Source organism: Ceratotherium simum, chromosome 9 (genome assembly GCF_057802395.1).
Source record: "Ceratotherium simum simum isolate JZ-2026a chromosome 9, ASM5780239v1, whole genome shotgun sequence".
NCBI lineage: Eukaryota > Metazoa > Chordata > Mammalia > Perissodactyla > Rhinocerotidae > Ceratotherium > Ceratotherium simum.
In genome coordinates, this window is record NC_141908.1 from 51,518,487 (window position 1) to 51,533,668 (window position 15,182).

The 15,182-nt window shown below is 36.8% G+C and overlaps 1 protein-coding gene across 1 annotated transcript in view; it reads right to left on the reverse strand.

Moving 5' to 3' along the window:
* The window catches only part of SLC25A12 (solute carrier family 25 member 12), an 88,905-nt gene that overhangs the window by 69,709 nt on the left and 4,014 nt on the right, over window positions 1-15,182 (reverse strand). Inside the window, exon 3 of the mRNA XM_004428191.3 lies at window positions 687-829. Within this exon, the coding sequence (XP_004428248.1) occupies window positions 687-829 (143 nt within the window). The remainder of the gene's footprint in view (window positions 1-686; window positions 830-15,182) is intronic.

Below are 15,182 nucleotides of genomic sequence, written 5' to 3' on the forward strand. Positions count from 1 at the left end.
TACTCTGTTATAGTTTTGTAATTTACTCTTAAATTTTGTTTATTGTTTTTGCACAGTTTATTCACTGATGTAATTCTAGCACTTAGAACAGTGCCTAGTAGGTACTCAATATTTATTGAATAGATGAATGAATGAAAGAGATACACTTAGTATGTCTGAATGAAATGAAATTAAAGAATACACTTAGTTATCTGAAAAGAAATACACTTAGTTATCTGAAAACCATTCTGCTCAGATTATTCAATATAAAACATGGCTTTTCACATGTAATATTTTTTCAAAAAAAAAGAAAGAAATGCTAGTATCCTTGATAATGGCAGTAAATAACACTGTTTTTATAAACTTCTAAGAAAAGATATGGTTTATTAATATTAAAATTCCAGATGGCCATAGGTAAACTTAAGGTTTTCCTATTTTTTTTAATAAGATATCGCAGAACATTAGTTTTCAAAAAATGTATAAAGGGGGGCCAGCCCCATGGCTTAGTGGTTAAGTGCGTGCACTCCGCTGCTGGTGGCCTGGGTTCGGATCCCGGGCACGCACCAACGCACCGCTTCTCCGGCCATGCTGAGGCCGCGTCCCACATACAGCAACTAGAAGGATGTGCAGCTATGACATACAACTATCTACTGGGGCTTTGGGGGAAAAAAATTAAAAAAAAAAAAAAAATGTATAAAGGTTCTTACCCATCCTTGGTTTGATCAGCTACTCCTGCCAAGAGCTGCACAATCTTCGGATTGCTATTTGGATCATTATACAGTCCAAGATAGCGCTGGACAAAGTCTTCCGGCGTCATGTAACGTTCTCCATCGACCTCAGCACTGGCATACTAAAAAATACATAAATAATGTATACTTAAAAATTAAAATTATTCAATATCATTTTGTAGCCAACAAATGTTTTGTGAAAAGCTAAACTAAAGGCCAGTATCAAAATCAAAATAAGGATGATAAATGAAGAATTTTTCTCTGGATAGTGAAAAAACAAACACCCAGAGCCTGATTTAATAACATTGGTAAAGTACTGATACACGCTACAAGCTGGATAAAACTTGAAAATATTATAAGTTAAAGAAGCAAAAGGCCACATATTGTACGACCCCATTTACATGAAGTATCCACAACAGGCAAATCCACAGCAATAAAAAGTTGAAGAGTTGTTACTGGGAGGTGGGAAGAGGGGGGAAAGGAGAGTAACTGCTTTAACACGTATATGGTTTCTCTTTGGGGGTGATGAAAACGCTCTAGAATTAGATAGGGGTGATGGTCACACAACATTGTAAATATACTAAAAAACACTGAATTGTATACTTTAAGATGGTTAAAATGGCAAATTTTATGTTATGTGACTTTTATCTCAAATATATATTTAATTATAGAATATATATAATGTAAGATATGTATATATATTATGTAACATAATATATATATTATTATATATATGTGAGAGGAGAAAGATGAAGAAAAGTGAAAGGGTAGCCAAGGAGACCAAGACCTGAAAGAGAGAAGATAACATCAGTAGACTCCCAGAGGCTTCCTGCCTATGGTGGGGGGGGGGGGATGACACACATATAACCTGCCAAATCTTAAAAGTAAAGCGAATGAGAAAAGCATAACAAACAAGAACTTCCATCACAGGTCTGTGTTCTAAGTTCCAGTAGCTGGAAAAAAGAATCAAAAATATGCTACCTTCTATGTTGATAATTTTTAAAAATACAATAATACCTGCCTATCAAATAAATGCCTCATTATTTTAAGGGTTTTATGTACTATGGCATGACCAAATATGAACCAAAGCCCTCCTCTTTGGGTTGCAGCTGATCAATTTAGCTACTTCAGTCAACTATTAAAGTAGTAACATCAGAAAATTTCCCAGAATTGAAGAATACAAGGGCTCACCAAGTGCCAAACACAATAAATTAAAACAAACAAAACAAAAACCCACATCAGGGCCTGGCCCGTCATCATAAAATTATGGAACATCGGAATAAAAAGAAAATCCTAAAAGTTTTCAGAGAGAAAAAACAAGTCACATACAAAGAATTATGAATCACGGGCATCAATGCTTCCTCAACAGAAACATTGGCAGCTTGAAGACAACGCAGTAAGGCCTTGAAAATTCCAAGAGAAATGATTTCCAACCTAGAATTATAAACTGAGCCAAACTTTCAATCAATTGTAAGGGTGTGTTAAAAGTACTTGAGGTATCCATGTTCTCAATACTTTTCTCTCCCTTCATGTACCCTTTCTCAGGAAGCTATAGGAGAATTTGCTCCATCAAAAAGAAGACATGAACACCAAGTGAGAGGAAGATGTGAGATCCAGGAAACAGATGATCCAAGCCAGGAAAGTGGCCAAGGGAAATCCCAGGACAACAATTGTGCCTCAGGCTCTAGAGTACCTCATCCTGGCTGGGGCACACAGAGGGCTCCAAGAAGGAAAGCCACTGGGGAAAATGGAATGTCAGATTATCCACGGCATTTGGCTATGTAGAAAATAACATTGGGAGGAGTTTAAATCTTTGCTCAAATGTCACCTTGTCAATGGGACCTACTCTTATCACCCTAGTTACTGTTACAACTCATGCCTGTATCTGTATTCTCAATCCCCTTAACGTTGCTCTGCTTTTTTCCCCTTGGCACCTATCACCTTCTAACCTACTATACATTTTACTTCTTTATTATGTTCAATTGTTTATCTTTCAACTAGAATATAAGCGTCACAAAGGAAGGAATCTTTGTCTAGTTTGTTCACTGGTGTATCCCAAGCACCTAGAATAATGTCTGGCACATAGTAGGCACTCAGTAAATATTTGTTAAATTAATGAATTGGTAATAGGTACACAAATTACTAAGTAAATAAAAGAGTAATTTTTAACTCCATGAAAAAGTATTTTTGTTGTACAAAAATAGGAAATATTATCATAATACATGATTTGGCTCAAAATACACATTATAGTCATAATAATGTAGATATTAAATATTAATTTAAAAACAATTATAAATACACTGAGAGGAATAGACGGAGAAGAACGGGGAAAGAAGTAGTATAAGGAAGCTAAGTTCTCCACTACTGTAATAGAAAGTCAGTAATGTCTAGAAATAGCAGTAAAGAACTATGAAGGGAAATACCCAAAAAAAATAGCTGAAAGAGTTACAAGTGGTTGCTCCCGGGAAACAAGACAGGGATGGGAAGAATCAGATCAAAAGACTGTCGATTTGCTTTCTGATTAAGCATTTCATACATCCTCATTTGTGACTCTGACTAAATCAAGCCACCAGCTCTTTCAACAAGGAGAGAATTAAATCAAAAATGTTTCCTTTGTCATATTCTGAAAAACACCACAGAAGCTATTACAGCCAATGCTCTATCAGCCTACACAAGAAGTAGCCCAAGGCAGACATATTTATACTAGCTGGTGCTACCAAAAGCACCTAATATATATCACCCCAAAACAAAGTCATGTTCTTTCCACATGCTATAAAAGTCATTCCTGATAGGGTCCTGGGTTTAAATCTTTGCTGTACCGCTAACTTGCTTTGAGTCCTTCAACAACTCCATTCTCCTCCCAGGCATCTAGATATATCATACATCTATAAAATGAAGACTAAATAATCTTTGATGCTTCAAAACAATAGGTATGCAAACAGGATAAAGAAAAAATAAACTGTATGGTATTGATACTAATAGTGAGTGGACTCTACCAATTTCTGACAATTGCTTCTTCTCCTCCTCATTCTTCAATGTATGATATAACCTGACATGTTTTACCAAGACCAGAAAACCACCAGAGTTTAAGGACAGGCAGGCGCGGGGAAGGCAAAATGTCAGAGAGACTACTGCAATTAGAAAGAGGAATCAACACAAGGAAGTCTAAAAATAGAATTTAAACGGACTGACAAGTCAACCACTAACCAGAATATGAGTGCCAAACAACGGTATGAGAAATGTGCCATGGGAACCAAAAAGCAGTGGTTCAATCTAAGGACAGGTGGGATGGGGTCTGCGGGAGGAAGGAGAAAGTTTGGAATAGGCCTTGAAAGTAAAATTCAATTTCAACTGCAAACGGAGAGAAAGGGTATTTCAAGCTAAAAAAAAAAAATGTGAACAAATATAGAAATTAAAAAATAAATTTTTTTCTCTTTTGGTGGGGTGGGAGAGTTAGTTGGAGATAGAGATGGTAACAAAGAGAGGGTATACAGGGCCGGCACCGTGGCTTAGCGGTTGGGTGCGCGCGCTCCGCTGCTAGCGGCCTGGGTTTGGGTCTCAGGCGCTCACCGATGCACTGCTTCTCCGGCCATGCTGAGGCCACGTCCCACATACAGCAACTAGAGGGATGTGCAACTATGACATACAACTATCTACTGGGGCTTTGGGGAAAAAAAGGAGGAGGATTGGCAATAGATGTTAGCTCAGAGCCGGTCTTCCTCAGCAAAAAGAGGAGGATTAGCATGGATGTTAGCACAGGGCTGATCTTCCTCACAAAAAAAAAAAAAAGAGAGAGAGGGTATACAAAGATAAGTAGAAGAAGGTGAAGCTGAAAAGGCAGTTTGAGACCAGATGGTGCAAGACTTTGAATGCTAAACTGAATAGTCCGAACTTTATTCTGTGGGCCATGGGATACCACTAAAAATTTTAGGGGAAAAGAGACACATGATCTGACCTGTGCTCTCTCTGGTGGCAATGTGAAAGATGGATTGGAGAAGAGAGAAACTGACTGGGGGCAGGGAGACAAAGTAGTGGCTACTGCAAAGATCCAGGTGAAAGAGGCTGAAGCCTAAACCAAGGCAGTGGGAGGGAAAACCAAAAACCAATGGCTTATCTATTTCTCTTTTTCACACAAATGATAACATACTATTTACATCATTCTGTACATCTTGCTTTTTTCAAATTCAGTCCTTTTGAAAAGCGATTTAGCAATATATATGTACATATGCAAATATACATATATATCATATACAAAAAAACATAAAAATGCTCACATCCTTTGCCAAAGAATCCTGGGCCAGACTGCTATGAAAAATTTAAGATAAGGAAGAACTAAACACAAAACACAAAATAAGAAAAATACAAGACATGGGTTATGGTGATCTTCGTTTTCTCTCTTCACAATTGTTTGAGTGTTGCTTTCTTTCTTTTTTTTTTTTTGGTGAGGAAGATCAGCCCTGAGCTAACTAACATCCATGCTAATCTTCCTCTTTTTGCTGAGGCAGACCGGCTCTGAGCTAACATCTATTGCCAATCCTCCTCCTTTTTTTCCCCCCAAAGCCCCAGTAGATAGTTGTATGTCATAATTGCACATCCTTCTAGTTGCTGTATGTAGGACGCAGCCTCAGCATGGCCGGACAAGCGGTGCATCGGTGCGCCCCCGGGATCTGAACCCCGGGCCGCCAGTACCGGAGCGCGAGCACTTAACTGCTAAGCCACGGGGCCAGCCCTGAGTGTTTCTTTAATTAGCTGATGTCAATTTTCAAAAGAGAGCGAATATGAAAACATTTCAGTTAGTATTAACAAAATTTAGCAACTAATTGTCCATTTCTTCTTGCCACAGAGGTGTCAAATATCTAATACCTGAATTTGATTGCCAAGACTACCATCACTATACACACACAACACACACACACACTGAAAGTATACCGTACTTACTGAATCACCAGGATTTCCCAACATTCTTGACTTTCAAACTATCAGGAAATAGAGCAGCCTTAGCACAACTGCCAAGGACACAGCAGCCAACAAGAAAAACGAATGCTTTTGTTGTACTAGAACAGACTGCCAGTATCTGCGGTTATAAATGATGCCAGAGAATCACTTACCCTGAGGTATTTTGCTAGTGTTTTCCCCAACTCTCCCAGTCTATTTTAACTTGATTTTAACTGAAAGATAAAGTGTATAGCTCAGAGGAGAAAAACACAAGTCTTTTCATCCACAAGGAGTCAGTACTTGACTTCTGCAGGAGACAGTTAACTAATTAACTCATTAAATTAGAGACAATTACTTGGCAATGCCAGTGAGCCTGTTGCCTGAACAGACAGAACAGAAGAGGGAGTTTAGAACTGAAACTAGAATCTACCCACAGTCAGTCAAGATGCTAAAATATTTTAGATATTATGTTAACAAAGAAAAGCAGTTACCTCAAAAACAGGTGATATATTTAAACCGAAAGTATTTTTTGAAATACAAGACCCATTTATTTTAAACAACTTCATTACTTTTAATGTTTCTTATTTTAACTGACTGGATAATAAAGTTTCAGACAGACAAAAAAAAAAAGTAAACATGGCCCACAGTAACAGATAACGCTAGAAATAAGAAAAGATTAAGTGGTCTTATTGAGGGCCGGCCCCGCGGCTTGGTGGTTAAGTGAGCAAGCTCCGATGCTGGTGGCCCGGGTTCGGATCCCGGGCGCGCACCGAGGCACCACTTCTCTGTCTATCCTGAGGTCGAGTCCCACATACAGCAACTAGAAGGATGTTCAGCTATGGCGTACAACTATCTACTGGGGCTTTGGGGGGAAAAAATAAATAAATAAAATCTTTAAAAAAAAAAAAAGTGGTCTTATTGAGACCTTCTCTTTCTGCTAATCAAAACAACTCACGTGTTTACACTAAAAATGATAAAAGGCAATTTAACAAAAAGTTTTGAGTTTCCTAGGTTAGCACTTATGCTAAAAATTTAATATCTCAAGTAACTTAGTAGTTTCACAAAATCGTTTCCATTTTATTCCTATCATTTCAAAGGGTGAACTAAAACGACTTTAAATGAAATTAACCAAGTATTATATCCATACTCCAAATAACTTTAAGAAAAGCGATTAAGATGTTAAGATGATTAAGAGTTAATCGTTTGCAATTTCAAAGATGTCTCTTATGCAGTTGTAAATCCCTCTTGCGCAAGAAGTCAAGGACGCATGAAAGACATAGACAAGAAGAAGCTGACAGGATCTGAACAAAAATAGGTGGTCTATTTTCTTGATTAAACTTTTTCCAAACCCAACTCAAGTATCTAAATGTAAAAGTACACATACCTTTGACATTTCCAGAAATATTTAAATTTACAGTGAGTATAGTTCACAGGTGCTTGAAAAAGCCTTGACATTTTGAAGCTTGAGAAATAAAATAGATCCTAATGAAAGATTAGAATCTTTATACATTTAATCAAAATTATTGCCCATAAAAGATGTAGGGTTTCATATACAGATATATATTGTACTTACACTGAACTACCTCTAGCTCCAAATAAGATCATGTTGTTTAGAAATGTTTTGCCTATCAAGCCAACAGATCAACATACCAAGGCCTCACTTGACTAGAGTAAATTGGATAGTAGTAACGCCTTTGCAATTTACCAAATTTAACCTTACGTGACCTTTAGAGTGTATGCAACCTATATCACAGGTTACCTATAAAGTAGACTTTACAAAGAGTTTACCCACAACCCTAAATTTCCATTGAGTAAGGAAAAAAAAAAAGTTAACTTAAAATTCAATGACATGAAAGAGTAAAAAACCCAAATAGTTTAAATGATACAAATTACCTGTTTAAATGGTTTAAGTTCAAAAACAGATCCTTTTATGTTTTATATTTCTAAAATATTTTCCAGAGATTATAAAGGGAAAATTCTGATTTGCTATGACTAAAAAGCTGGTTGCTTTTAAAGTTATTTATTTATTTCATTTAGTGTGTATGTGTGTGTGTGAGAGGAAGATCAGCCCCAAGCTAATATCCACGCCAATCCTCCTCTTTTTGCTGAGGAAGACTGGCCCTGAGCTAACATCCGTGCCCATCTTCCTCCACTTTATATGGATGGAACGCCACCACAGCACGGCCTGACAAGTGGTGCATCAGTGCACGCCCGGGATCCGAACCCAGGCCGCCAGCAAAGGAGCGCAAGCACTTAACTGCTACGACACAGGGCCGGCCCCAAAAGCTGGTTACTTCTTAAAAACTATACAGTGCATCAAAATCAAGAATTTTATTTTTAAGTATGCACACTGAGACCAAGGTAATATATCCAGAGGCACTACTTTTTTTTTTTTTTGTGAGGAAGATCAGCCCTGAGCTAACATCTGCCAATCCTCCTCTTTTTTTGCTGAGCAAGACAGGCCCTGGGCTAACATCCGTGCCCACCTTCCTCTACTTTATATGGGACGCTGCCACAGCATGGCTTGACAAGTGGTGCGTCAGTGAGCACCCGGGATGCGAACCAGTGAACCCCGGGCCTCCGCAGCAGAGCGCGCGCGCACTAAACCACTTGCGCCACCAGTCCGGCCCCAAGTACTACTTTTTTTAAAAAATTATTTTATTGAGGCCATATTGGCTTAAAACATTGTGTAAATTTCAGGTGTACATTATCATATATCAATTTTGGTATAGACTACATTGTTTTCACCACCAATAGTCTAGTTTTTATCCGTCATAGAAGCACTACTTTTTAAGCCAAAAATCTGCTGAAACCAAATCTTTCAGGTTATTTTGCTTTCATTTAAAAATATTTATTAAGCACCAACTGTGTGCTGGGCACTATGCCTGGTACTAGGGATGCAGAGATCAAAAACACACAGTTCCTGCCCTCAAATAGCTCAGAGATGATGCTACGACAGACACCGAAACCAGGATCAGAAAATAGGTTCTAATCCCCTGTGCCATTAACTAGTCGAGATTTCCGGAGCGAAACACAGCTTTTCTGAGCCTCTTCTCTAACAAGAGGTTCCAGAAAGATAGGTGTCTTGTTGTAAGGGAAAAAATTAAATCTTGAATGCCAAAATACTTGGAAATTGTAAAGCTAATGCATATTGAAATAGTTATTCTAAAATGCTTAGAAGCACAGAAAAGCACAGGATCTCAGTTTCCCTCCTTGTCTACTGAATTTTTCTGCTTTTGCCCAAAGGTGAAGGAGTTATTGTTCTAACTCTCCTTCTTTCTCCAAACCAAGGTTTCCTTGGGGTTGGCTTCCACTGTTTTGGATTTACCAGGAGATCGGGCCTGACTGGTCTAGGCAGTTTCATCTCTGCTTATCCAACACGTGGCTGTAATATGAGTCAAAACAAACTGTTCTTCCATGACTTTGTTCCAACTGAGATGAACTGACATTTTCAGATCTTAACATCCTTTCAATTTCAGTAACTCTCAAATGACAATGTCACAAAGTTTGGTAACTATAGATAACACATACAGCATTTCCTATATAGAAAAATTAATTACATGAACAATGGAAGAGGAAGACATGTACCAAGGCAAGAGCTGAGCATATGAAGCTAATCTTCTTGCTGTCCTTCACTATTACTGCTCTTACTCCTAATGGAAGCCAAATTTAGTCAGGAATGCATGCCCTTTCACTACATAAGCACTTGCATAACGAGGAAAGACCACAACAGACCTGACACACAAACTCGGTTATAGCAGTACAAAGTGGAATTCACCTATCATAATACTATTTTAATGAGAAAAAAATAATTTTTAACACATATGGCCACATTAATTTCAACAACTTTATTGAGCCACACTAATTTTTTAAAACAGAGATTTTAATTAGTGATGCAAAATTTGTCTGATATTTCCTAAAATCAACTACACATGCATTAGGAAAGGCAGTTTTATGCATCTAATTTTAATTAGCACTTTCAGTTGCATATTTCACATACACTAGAAACAAAACCTTCTATTTAATTTTGCAAAGAAAATTCTCCAGAAGTCTGCGTTTCTAATTCAGGCTTATCCCATGAAATACCGTGTGCTTATTTTTCTTTTTGCCTTAACATATATATTTTTACTGTCAATTATGGCAGCTAAATCCATTATATCAGCTACTAAATAATGCAATTCCTAACAGAGCGAGGGTGTACAAGATCCTTGTTAATCACTGAAATCAACTGAAGCTACCATAATAAACTAGGTCTACCAAAACAATTTTCCCCTCAAAATGGCCAAAAACCTTGGAAATAAAATAATGACCCCAAAGAACTCAATAACTGGAACTAGAATGCTTCTCAGGGCAGATTAAGTTGAATAATTAATTTGCATTGTTCTTAAAACAAGTAGTTCAATCTCTTGGTTTAAGTAACCATGGGAACATACAAGCAGCATATATATATGTATAAGCCTGGGCAAATCATGTCTTTGACAATCAAGGTGCAGCTCCTAGGGGGATGCGATGCTTTAATGTTGGTAAGCCTTGATTAAATACCAAGATTTCTGCCACAGAGAAAAGAGGACCTTTATCCTGGTAGGGAGTGGACACTATTAAAAGATTTGAGAGACAGATCAACCATATGTAATGTACGAACCTGGCTTGGATCCTGATTTTAATAAGGCAACTTAAAAAAAATGAAACAATCAGGGAAATTTCAACACTGAATGGAAATTTGTTATTAAGGAATATCGTTAAGTGTGATAATCACATTGTGGTTTGGTTGGTTGGTTTTTCAGTCACCATCTTTTAGAGATACAGACTGATGTATTTATAGATGCAGTGATATGATGTCTGGGAACTGCTTCAAAATAATCCAATGCAGCTGCAATATAGATGAAGCAAGATTAGCCATGATAGTTGGTGAAGTTGAGTGATGGGTTTATGTCAATTCGTTTACACTATTTTCTCTAAATTTATATATGTTTGAAATTTTCCATAATAAAGGTTTTTTAAAAGGTTACAGAAAAATAATGAGATGATTCTATATGTACTAACATTCCTGCATCTCCAAACAATATTAAGATAAAAAGGCAAGTTGCTTAAAATATATAAAGTAAGCCTCCTCCATTTACTGTACAATTTGGAGCAAGTTACTCAACCTTTCTGGGATTTAATTTCCTCATCTATAAAATGGGAATACTAATGGTACCTATCTCATAGAGTTGTTCTGAGGATTAAATATGATGATTTGTATAAAACACTTAGTGCCTGAGACATAACAGTGACTCAGTAAGTAAGCAATAGCACAGTTTGAAAAGCCCAGTACTGGTCCTGGCACTGATTTCAGTGAATGATGCTTCAGAAATTTCAGCAGTTCTAAGCAAAAAGAGCTGGACAGAACAGGAATATGATGATTAAAAAAAAAAGTCACACACATAAAGAATGAATTATAAGTCTCTCTTTCCGGTCCATGTCTTGGTATTTCAGAGCCTATGGCTGGACCATTATTCCTTCTCTGGTCCAGACAGAGTAATTAAATGTTCAAAAACAAACTCTGCACATATCTTCCACCATCTCTCAGGTCTCTCAGTCTTAGACCATGGCTATACCCCTTCTCAGAACCTATAGATTTGAGAGAAATTACCTCTTTGGTGGTATTTCTGAATGTGGAGATTTGTGAAGATCTTCACATGTACGTCTCAAGAATGTGAGTAATTAACTGATTACATGTACATAACCATAAACACACATTAACATGTTAGTCACTTTATGGGTCCAGCACAGTTACCTGGGGAAGACCTTATTCAGGAAAGAAAAGTCTTCGTCTCATCTTAGAAGAAAAGGAGGGGACAAGGAACTAAGCGTTGTTCGGTTCTCCATGTGTCAGGCACATTTACACATTACCTCATTCAGTCTTTATAACATCTCTATGTGCTAGATGTAGTTATCCCTTCTAAGATAGATGAGGAAACAGGCTCCAAAAGTAATGTAAACACCTAAAGTCACATAGCAAAATGGGATCAAATAAGGATTCAAACCCAGGTTAGACTACAAAGCCCATGTAGGCTCCAGCTACACTCTGCTGCCTCCTGGATGAAAAGGAGGCAACTGAGGCCTAGCTCAAGATATTCTAAGAACTCTAAGGACAGGAGGAAACTAAATTGGAAGAATCACAGTCTAGCCAAAGCAATCACCCATGAGACAGCACAGAAATGTATAAGAAAGTTTACATTTCAATATTATCTACCTAAAACATAAATTGAATCATTCTACTTGCAAGGTAAAAGACCTGCAGTGGTATCCACGACGCTCTTAAAAAAAATCCAAACTCTTCTCCATGACCTATAAACAAGGCCCTGCTCCATGCGGCTACTTGAGTCTCATCTCTTACTGGCCATTCACCCCGTCACTCACCAATGCTTCAGGCAAACTGGGCTCCTTTCTGTTTGTCGAACACACCAAACTCTTACCCATACTGAGGCCTTCGCACACGTGAGCCCTCTAGAATTCTCTCTACCCACCTTTTAGTTCTCAGCTCTAACATCCCCTCCTCAGGGGCCTTCCCTGACCAGCCTCTTGAAAAATGATGGCCTTTTCTATCATACTGGTTATTTTCTTATCGGACTTGTCACAATCTGGAGTTGCTTTTTTTTTTTTTTTTCATGTGTAGGCTTTGTCATTGTCTGTCTCACCCCTACCTAGAATGTGTGGGCTTTGTCATTGTCTGTCTCACCCCTACCTAGAATGTGTGGGCTTTGTCATTGTCTGTCTCACCCCTACCTAGAATGTGTGGGCTTTGTCATTGTCTGTCTCACCCCTACCTAGAATGTGTGGGCTTTGTCATTGTCTGTCTCACCCCTATCTTCACTAAACTCCTTCCTCTATCTTATCTCTGTAAAGGCAGAACCTAGCTCAATGCCCAGCCTAGAACAAGGAAGCAATTAAAAATGTATTGATTGGTAGTAGAACATAACATGGCATTTAACAACAGCAATTTTCTCATCTTTTCAATTATTTTTCAATTATTCTAGTTGATTCAAGGATCAAGTGTCACTATGGTGCTAGTATGCCCTTAATGACTAGTGCTTTTTTTAAAAATGAGAACTCTATATAGTTTATGGCAAACACTTTATAAACTAAAGATAAAGGTTATCATCTTCAATTCCAATATTCTGAAGAACTGGTGAAAACTCTTAATCAGTGCGACTGAGAAAACTACATATTCCCTTCTGCGCATCTCATACTGAGTTTATTCAATCCAATTTATGTGGGAAGTCCTCTTTTAACTTCAGGTTCTGAATTGCTAAATCCTTACTTTTTAAATTATTAACATGCTCAAAACTTAATACATACACATTGAGACTTTGCTTTTATTTTCCCCTAATTCTTCTCCCAACCAAGTTAACAACCTAGTATTTATTTTTCCATACGTTTCTCAATGCCCATTAAATCATACACACATATACATGCGTAAATATACATACAACATATATGAAGCGACTTTTATAAAACTAAAATACAGCTATATACACTTCTTTACATCTTTCTTTTCTCACTAATAGTACACTGGAAATCCCTCTAAATCAACTAGGATAGGCCTAACTCATTCTTTTTAGCATCTGCATAATTTCCATGGTATGGTTATCCCATAATTTTTCTACCACTCCCCTTTAATTGCATTTATTTTGTTTCCTTTTTTTGAGGAACAATTGTGTGCTGCAACTAACAATCTTGTACATAAATTTTTTTATGAGTTTTTTATTTCTCTGAGACAAATATCCCAAAGGTAGAATTGTTTGCTCAAACCGGTATCTTCTTTTTATTTTAAACCATTGCCAGATTGCTTTCCAAAGAGTCTTTGTTTCCACAAATACTGTATGAGAGCACCTTTTCACTCAACATTCAGCCTCAGTAGATGTTATCATTTTTTAATACTTGATAATCTTATTATAACTGTAATACTGTAGTACACATCCCACACGTTTGAAAACATAGCCCCAACGCATATTCCAACAAAGTGGAAGGGTCTCCTGCTAAAAGCCCTGTTTAATTCCAGGGCTACTACCAAAAGTAAATAAATACATAATATGTAAACAAATATTTATTGAATAAAAGGACATTCTTTCCATTAAAATTAATATTAAATTAATTAAAAATTAAAACTTCAATTAAAAATTAAAAATTCAATTAAAAATTATCACTCTTTGCTTTATATTAGCAGCATCTTCTTCTTCTTACTCTCTAATCCAAAATAAACAAGACAGAAAAAAATGAAGTTTCATAATTTTATATGAGATATGATCTTCATCGTTACATTGATAATGAGAAAATAAGATCAAAATAATATTTGAGTTCTACATTGCAGCACATTTTTGGTCTAGCATATATAATGGTAAATACAGTCTCAACATGTGTTGCTTTTACATACAATACATTGATAAAAGAACAGAAAGTCTATCAACTAAAAAAAGAGATCTTGAAAAATCATTCACTTAAAACAGTCTTTGATAAACCAACTGTGCCACAAAGCACAAACCAGATTAACTCTTCGTTTGGAAATTTGTCTGGTTTTTAACAAACAGCATGTGACATTCCTGTTGTCCTTGCCTCACCTCCCTCTTCATTGCTTCTATTGTCTCCTTTTGCTACTGTATACTTCTGATGTAGCAAAACTGGGTCAATGATAGTACATAGGTGAGAAGGGGAAAGAAGAAAGAAATGACAGCTGTAAGGGTAGTAATAGTAAAATCTTAGCTTGACAACTGATTGTAAAATTACAGCACAGTCTACCACATAAGAATTCATTTGTTGTGCTCCAATTCTATGAACTTGGGAAGCAGGAAAAAGCAGAATCCTAGTGAATATTATTATTCTTTTTTTTAACTAATAGAAAATATACCTCAAAATTTCAGAAGCAATGAACACAGAAAAAATAAACCTATATCCCTATACTCAAAATAATAATGCTCTACTCTTATAAAGCCCTTCTCATGAACTTGCACACATAATTCTATTAACATAGATATACCAGCACATTCAAATAGGAATATTTTGCTGTTTACAAAACAGAGGACTTTTGAGGCATAGTGACTATTTGTGAATTTAGACAGTTAATGCCACAGATCTAAATTTTACAAAAAAGAGCTTTCAATTGTCTAAAATTCAAAAGTAAATTTTCTCTGTGATTTAACTAGTTCAAATGATCCTGAACTAAAGTGACATCAAAATCCTATACATATCCCAAAATCATCATATATCCTTTTCGTGAAACTCTAAACTCCCATGGGACCATTCTCCCTAGTTCTCCTCCTCCTCCTTCCCACTTCAACTGTGGATATCACTTATAAATCAGTTCCTTATTGTCTGTCTTGTTTATTTTATGTTTAATTCCCCTAACCAGAAGGATTCATCTACCACCTGCATGAATTTGTATCTGTCCAAACCTGACTTTAATTTATTAGGACACATTTATTTAGTAACCAGACTTAAAGCCCTCCCCCTCCAAATTCCCAAAATAGATGCCTTAGGAATTAACATCTATTCTAAAAATGG